This window comes from Mustela lutreola, chromosome 3 (assembly GCF_030435805.1).
Source record: "Mustela lutreola isolate mMusLut2 chromosome 3, mMusLut2.pri, whole genome shotgun sequence".
NCBI lineage: Eukaryota > Metazoa > Chordata > Mammalia > Carnivora > Mustelidae > Mustela > Mustela lutreola.
The window spans coordinates 145,538,844-145,546,954 of NC_081292.1; the positions used below are offsets into that span (position 1 = coordinate 145,538,844).

An 8,111-nucleotide genomic window follows, 5' to 3' on the forward strand; every position below is an offset into this window, starting at 1 on the left:
GAATATCTCATGTAGTTTATCAAAAACTTTACTGAAAATGAAAAACAAAATCATTCTGTTTCTCCTCACTATTGCTGCAGAGCACCAAAGAGATCCAAATTCAAAATCTGAAGTATGGTTTCTATATTGAATGCATATCACTTTTGTACCATTGTAAAGTTGAAAAATCATAGGTTGGGGACCATCTGTGTACTGTTAATTTGTACTACTTAAGCTATATCTGTATTTTAAAATATACTCCTGTAAAAATAATACTCACAGAAGGAAATGTACTACAATAGGAATATGAAAATGATCTGTAATTCCATCTTGTAATTTAAAATTATTGAGCTTCGACTTTGTGACAGGCACTGTAGCAGCTCTTTATTCCTGTTACTTCATTTTATTCTTTTTGATTTGCTTTTGTTAATGTTTCTTTCAAACCATAAATAGTCATATCTATATAAAACATTTGGAAAATACAGAAAAGAAAAAAAAATCACGCCTTACAAGTCGTGCATAACGTAATTAGTAGTGAAACCAGGATTATTCTATCCCAAGACCATTGTATTTCCAATTCATATTTGTACCTCCTGTTGTCAAGAGGCTTATTTTAATGTGAAATGTATATAAATCATTAAAAGAAGATTTAATTGGTAATATTTATATATAAGGATATAGCATAATTAAGACAATGTAATAGTATGATTAATAACTATTAATTAGAAGCAGTGCTTAAGGTTTAAAAAAACAGCTCTTGCTTAAAAAAAAAAAAACCACAGGATACCTACTCACAGAAAAACAAGAAAGCACAGATAACAAAAAAAGAGAAATTACCATGATACAGCCATTGTTTACTTTTGCTGTCTTTTTTTGTAACTGACTTCTTTAAAACCAAAAATGGCTTATTCTATAATGTTTGTAGCTATGTTTATATATAGCAGATATTTTTCTGTGCCCAAATATATACATTATTTTTAGTGACTGCATACATATTTTGTTGAATTGAGTAAGTCATGGTTTATTTAATCCTTAGGGTTTTTTGTTGGGACATGCATCTGTTAAACAGTGCTGCAATTTTATATAATAACAGCAATAGCAAATGATATACCTACATATTTTTATTATGTTTAAGGTGTTTTATACATAATAAATTTATTATGCCCCTACCAGGTACATAAATTATTCTATTTCATAGATAAGAAAATTGAGGCTGAGACATTATTGTTTGCCCAAGGTTATATCTGGCAAATGGCGGAGCCAGTATTTGAGCTAGGCATTCTAGCTCCAAAATTCATTCTCTCAGTGAGAGAACTATATTTCTTGTTTGATAATTAGCTGGAAGCTGCTTCAGTGCCCCAGTTTCCCTTATATATAAAAAGCAGATAATCAAACCTACTTTTTTCTTTTCATCTGTTGTTTCTTTTTTCATTTGTCCTTTCTTTTTCTCTTGGTTTAAATACTTTTACAATTGTTTTTATTGCAGAAAAATCTCAAACATACACAGAAAATAGAACAGTATGATGAACCCCCATTCAGCACTCACTCACCACAGTCCCACCTGATCCTTTTCAAGCAAATCACACATATCATCTTAAAATGTGTATCTGAAAAGATAAATGACTTCAGTACCATCATTGTCACCCCTACCACCATTCATAATAAGTTCTTAATGTCACGTAGCTTGTCAGTGTTCGAATGTCTCAGTTGTCTTTTATATGTTCCATTTTACTGTTTATTTGTTAAAATTGGGATCCAGACATCATATTTGGTTGATAGGCCTTTGTAACTTCTCCCTTTCTCTTTTCCCCTTCCTATTTATTTATTGAAAAAAAAAATTTTTTTTTTCACATTCTAGACTTCTCACTTATACCTCTGTTGTATCTCTTAACCTGCTCCTGCATCCCTTATTTTCCTGTAAGTCACTTCCTAGATCTAGTGCCTTGAATAGATTCAGGTTAAATTCAGGTTGGGATTTTTTGTCTGTTTATTTTGCCCAATTTCATAGGTGGTATGTACTTCTTATTGCATCCTATCAGAAGACACATCGTGTTGGTTGTCTTTTGTTCTATTAAAGATTCATCATCTCATCCATTAGAAAGTTCTATGAGTTTTTCATGTACAGATTTTATCAGTCTAATTATTGTCTAAATTGATTACTCATTAGGGGTGGTAAAGTAGTGATATTCAACAGCTACCATTTCTTCTGGATTAGCTGGAATTTGTCTAAAGAGACTTTTCCCCCGTATCAGCTATTTAGTTACTCTTATGTATAGTTCATACAGGAATCTTTGTTTGAATCTTTGCCCTTACTAGTTTTCAGATGACTAGGTTTAGCTTCCTCCAAATGCTACCAAGAGATTTAAGAGGATTAAAATAAAACTCTTAATGTGACTTGGCCTATACCACACTAAATATAACTCCATGCTAAATATAGTTTAGTAATACTTGCTGGTTGATTTTTATTGATTGATTTTCAAAGAGAGGTGCCATTGGACCACATCTTATAAAACAAGTTGAATAATTAGGGAGGTGTACATCATTTTTCCATATGTGTGTGTATATACATGTATAGTGCTATATGTGTACAAATTTAAAATGTATCTTAAACTTTTACCTGTAAGAATTTACTTAATTCATATTGTTGATTCCTGTACTTACAGATTTTGAGTGTATCTTGGATAAAAGAAAAAACGCTCTTCCATATGGAAGCCACAGTATAACTTTGGGGAGTCTGCCAGAAAAGCACTGGGAATCAAATACCCAAATAACTGGATCAAGATTGCCACCAGGAGCTGAAAGGTAACTTACTTCTTAGTTTCAGATTTTGTTAGTTAAACGTTAAGTTTGGCATAATTTAATGAACTCGGTTATCAAGGATCGATTGCAGGAGATTCTGCTCCTCATTTATCTCCTGCATTCTGCCTCTGTGCCTTTGCTTTTCTTTGCCTTCACCCTTTATGTCAGTCCTTTGCTTTCCAGTTCCTGGCCGTGTCTTTAAAGTGCTGAGCTTCTCGTTATCCTCACTGGAAGCAAATAGTATCTTCTTTGGAGCTCTGCTACCTCTCCACTTACCCAGTAGCACTTAACCTCTTCCTACACTGTACTGCAGTGACTTAAGATGTATCACATATTGTTAGACTGTAAGCTGTCTCTTTAGGTTTGGATCCTCACAGTGCCTTCCGTATGGTAGTTGCATAATAAATATATATTGGACAAGGAAACAAATGAATGAAAGCATGGAGATTTTCACTGTAATTTGGTGTAAATTCTAATGAATAAGCTTACTTTTATCAATTACTAATCAATTAAAAATCAATTACTAATTTATTTTTTTTAAGATTTTATTCATTTGACAGACAGAGATCACAAGTAGGCAGAGAGGCAGGCAGAGAGAGAGGAAGGGAAGCAGGCTCCTGACCCTGAGATCATGATCTGAGCTGAAGGCAGAGGATTTAACCCACTGAGCCACCCAGGCACCCCCATCAATTACTAATTTAAGTAGAAAAATAGCATATTCATTTGTATTCATTTGGCTTTTGTTAATTTGTAAAGAGGCAACTTTGTACCTAAAAGGCTTATAATTATTGTTTCTCATTTTGATTCAGAAGGAAATTTTTTTTTTATCTTCTGTAGGATTTCTCTGGAATTTTTGGATTCAAGAGCTTTTTGTAGAAACATGCCTCACTTAAAAGGAAAATCCGCTATGCAGAAACGACAGTTGGAAATTTTGGGCTATCGTGTAATTCAGGTATGAAATACTCATGTAATTCAGTCTCTAAAAAAACCAGAAAACTGGCTGTACATGTGTTTCCTTTTTTAAAAATTGGAGTATAAATTAACATACCATTTTTATGCATTTCACCTACACAGCATAATGGTTCAAGAGTACTCTATATTACTCAGTGTTCGCCACGATTAAATATAGTGATCATCTCTCATCAGACATTTTTTTTTTTTTAAGATTTTATTTATTTGTTTGACAGAGAGGGATCACAAGTAGGCAGAGAGGCAGACAGAGAGAGAGGAGGAAGCCGGCTCCCTGCCAAGCAGAGAGCCTGATGTGGGACTTGATCCCAGGACCCTGAGATCATGACCTGAGCCAAAGGAAGAGGCTTACCCCACTGAGCCACCCAGGCGCCCTCGAATTACCTTTTTTAAATATTAAAAAAATGTTATATTAAAATGTCTCTGAAACAGAACATCCTCCATTTTTTCTTGAATGGTAAATAAAAATCATTTTATTGTCTTTGGAAGATCTATTTTTTTTTTAATTTATCTTATGAGAGAGGCACTATGCAGATGGGTAGGGATACAAGAGAAAAAGGCTAGTTTATGTGTGTTGGAAAGGTACATAGGAAAAATGGTCTGCTGTTGGTATTGTAGGAATAGGAGGATAAAAGCTGGGAGGAAGAAGTAGGTGTCTGGGCTTTATCAGGAAGAAGGATCAACTCGGCTTCTAAAAATGGCTTATGCTTTTGTAAACTAATTTCGCAGGTTCCTACAGCTCGGCTTAGTGGTGCTTACAAGTCTTTCCTGATATCTCTTTGTTGCTGCTTTGGCATATTTTACAGATCCCGCACTTTGAATGGAACTCTATGGCACTGGCAACAAAGGAAGCTCGGATGGACTACCTGAGAGAATGTATATTTGGGGAAGGCAAATCATGACTGTAGTTTTTATTTAAAATTAGTGATGATGGTGTGTCCCAGCTGAACTTATTTTTAATTATGTTTCCTGACTCAATGAAAAACTAATAGTTCAGAGTTGATGGATTTCAAGGTCAGCTGAATACCTATTAAAATAAACAAACAGGGGCGCGTGGGTGGCTCAGCTGGTTAAGCAGCTGCCTTCAGCTCCGGTCATGATCCTGGAGCCCCAGGATCGAGTCCCACATCAGGCTCCCTGCTCAGCGGGGAGTCTTCTTCTCCCTCTGACTTTGCCCCCTCATGTTCTGTCTCTCTCATTCTCTCTTTCAAATAAATAAATAAAATCTTTTAAAAAACTTAAAATTAACATTTTCCTTTTTCCAATATTTATTATCTGGTTGGGAAATGGTATAAAAATTCTTAATATAAGGAACTTGTAGCTTTTAAGAAACTTAGTTTACAATTCGTTTTTTGAGTGCCTAAGTGCCAGGAAGTGTTTTAGATGCTGGGGATTCAGCAGTGAATGTAGCATATCTGCTGTGGGTAGAGTCCAAAAAATGAATAAAATATACTGTGCCATAGATGATTGTCGGACTCCGGGCACGAGGAGAGCGTCCGGGCCAGCCGGTAGCTCCCCTTGGGGCTGAGCGAGATGGCGAGTGTCGCGAGTCCAGGCGCATTAATGAACCACACCAGACTCGGGGGATCTGTCGAAGCAGGATCTCACTTTATTGAGCAGGGGTTGCAGCTTATATTGGGTAGGGGATGGGAAATGAGGTCAGCGGGGAGAGAGCCTATGGGGTTTGGTTACATAGTCAGAGATATGCGGAACCGAAACCGCCACGTTGGCGCCAATACTGCCACGGTGGCGCCTTTTCTAGCCGGAAGAGAAGGCAGGCCAACGCCATCTTTGCTGTGCCCAACAGATGATATTAGATGATATGGAGAAAAATTGGGAGGGTCAGGGATAGGAATATTTTGGGTAGGTATGATTTTATATGGGGTGATCTGAGGTGGACTCACTAAGGTGATATTTGCATTAAGGTTTGAGGAGGTGAGGCTAACTGGCAGTAGAGTATTCTAGGTGAGAGACCAAGATCCTGATGTAGGAATATGCCTGACATATTTGAGAATAACAGGGAATCCCCTGTGGCTGGAGCAGAACAAATGGGAGGTTGAGGGTAGAAGTATATAATACGAGAAAAGGTAACACAGATAAATACATAATGCCCAACCTCTTGGCTATAGTGAGTGAGATAAGCAGCGATTGGAGAGTTTCTATAAAGGAATGAATCTCTTGGGCTACTCTGTTCAGTGAGATGGGAGAAGACTGCAAGGAGACTAGTGTTTAAGCGGGGAAACCCATTAGGAGGTCATTGCAATAATCCGGACAAAAGATGTTGGTTGGTGAGGCACCTGGCTGGTTCAGTCTGTAGAACAGGAAGCTCTTGATCTCAGGGTCATGAGTTCAAGCCCCACAATGGGCGTGGAGCCTACTTAAAATAAATAAAAAATAGGTGGTCGGCTTAGAGTGGTAGCTGTGGAAGTAATGAGAAGTGGTCAGATTTTGTGATGTATTTGGAAGCTGAGGCAACAAAATTTGCTCACTCACTGGAAAAGAAGTATGAGGGAAAGAAGTCAAAGATACTTGTTTTTGTCTTGAGCAACTAAAAGGATGTTAATGCTGTTGGCTGAGATGGGAAAGTCTACTAGAGGAAGAAATAGGGGGTGCAGCGAGTGTGAAGATCATGAGTTTGGTTTTAGAAATGTTGAGTTTTTGATGCCTTTTTTAAAATTTTTCTTTTTTTAATTTTTTGAAAGATTTTAAAAATTTGTCAGAGTGAGAAAGCAGTCAAGCAGGGGGAGCAGCAGGCGGAGGAAGAAGCAGGCCCCTTGCTTCTTCCGAGCAGGGAGCTCAACGTGGGCCTCAATCCTAGGACCCTGGGATCATGAACTGAGCTGAAGGTAAATGCTTAACTGAGCCACCCAGGCACCCTGTGATGCCTTTTAAACATCTTAAGTGGAGTTACCAAGTAGGCATTTTAATGAGTTTGGAGGTGAAGGCAGAGGTCCAGATGTCAGATACAAATTTGGAAGTTGTCTGCAGTATTTAAAGTCATGAAGGGTCACCTGGATGGCTTAGGGGGTTAAAGCCTCTGCCTTTGACTCGGGTCATTGTCTCAGGGTCCTGGGATCAGCCCTGCATCGGGCTTTCTGCTCAGCTGGGAGCTTGCTTCCTCTTTCTCTCTCTCCCTGCCTCTCTGCCTACCTGTGATCTGTCTGTCAGATAAATAAATAAAATCTTAAAAAAAAAAAGTTATGAAAGTAGGTGAAATCACTATAATATGATTAGAGGAGAGTAAACAGAGGAGAAGTCTGAGGACTCAGCTCCAGGTGCCCCAACGTGAGGTCAAGGAGAAGAGAAATGAGCAAAGGAGGCTGGGCAGGGATGGCCATTGAGGTAGGAGGGACAGTCATAGGTAGTGATACTTCCTAGAAGCCAGGTCGAGAAAGCATTTCGAGGAAGAGGAAGAGGGGGTGAGCAGTTGTATCAGATGCTGCTGATGGCTCAGGTAAAACGAGGATTGGGAAATGTCCATTAAACTGAGCAACATAAAAATCATTGGTACCGTTGCGAGGAGGAGTTTTGGGGAAGGGGTGTGTGTGGAAACCTGACTGGTGTAATAGAAAGTTGGAGGAGACATTTTTTTTTTTTTTTTTAAATAAACGGAAATAAAGAGATGGGAGTGGGAAATGGACCAATCTTGACCTGGCCTGATCCTACCCATGATGAGGAAATAATGATTTTCTCTTGTTTTACAACACATTTATCCAATAAAATAGTTACTAAAGGCCTACTATGTGATATAACGCCTAGCCCTTCTTCCAAGAATGATTTATTTGTGCTGGGCAGAAAACCGTGTAGTAATTATCCTCAGGCCACCTGGTGGGAGTGCAGGTAATTAGCATCTGAAACTTACTGTCTTCTGACTTAATGACCCTCTAAGTTCATTCTGTCCCTAAATAAGTTGGTAGCCAGAGCGCCTTGAATCTTAAGCATAGCTATAAAACATGGGTCCTGCATTAAGTTTTGGTCTGTTGATATTTGATGTAGGTTTAGTTGAAAGTACCTTGTTTAAAATATCGTTACTTAGCTGGACGCCTGGGTGGCTCAGTGAGTTAAGTGTCTTCCTTTGCTCAGGTCATGATCCCAGGATCCCCTGGGTCCCCCAAAGTAACCACTATCTTGCTTTTATAGTAAGCACTTCCTCTAACAGTTTTATCATTCAGGTTTGCATCTCTATAGAGACCATAATTTGCACCTCACCCCCTTTAAGTGTGTCTTAATTTATAAGCATCTCCCACATTCTCTCTCTCTCTTTTTTTAAAGATTTTATTTATTGGGACGCCTGGGTGGCTCAGTTGGTTGAGCAGCTGCCTTCAGCTCAGGTCATGATCCCAGCGTCCTGGGATCGAGTCCCA

At 38.3% G+C, this 8,111-nt stretch overlaps 1 protein-coding gene across 1 annotated transcript in view; it reads left to right on the forward strand.

The window, feature by feature from the left end:
* Nucleotides 1–4,989, forward strand: part of FASTKD1 (FAST kinase domains 1) — a 54,823-nt gene extending 49,834 nt beyond the window's left edge. Inside the window, exons 13-15 of the mRNA XM_059167098.1 lie at nucleotides 2,643–2,781; nucleotides 3,616–3,730; nucleotides 4,554–4,989. Of these exons, the coding sequence (XP_059023081.1) occupies nucleotides 2,643–2,781; nucleotides 3,616–3,730; nucleotides 4,554–4,649 (350 nt within the window). The 3' untranslated portion in view covers nucleotides 4,650–4,989. The remainder of the gene's footprint in view (nucleotides 1–2,642; nucleotides 2,782–3,615; nucleotides 3,731–4,553) is intronic.
* The last annotated feature ends 3,122 nt before the right edge of the window (nucleotides 4,990–8,111 follow it).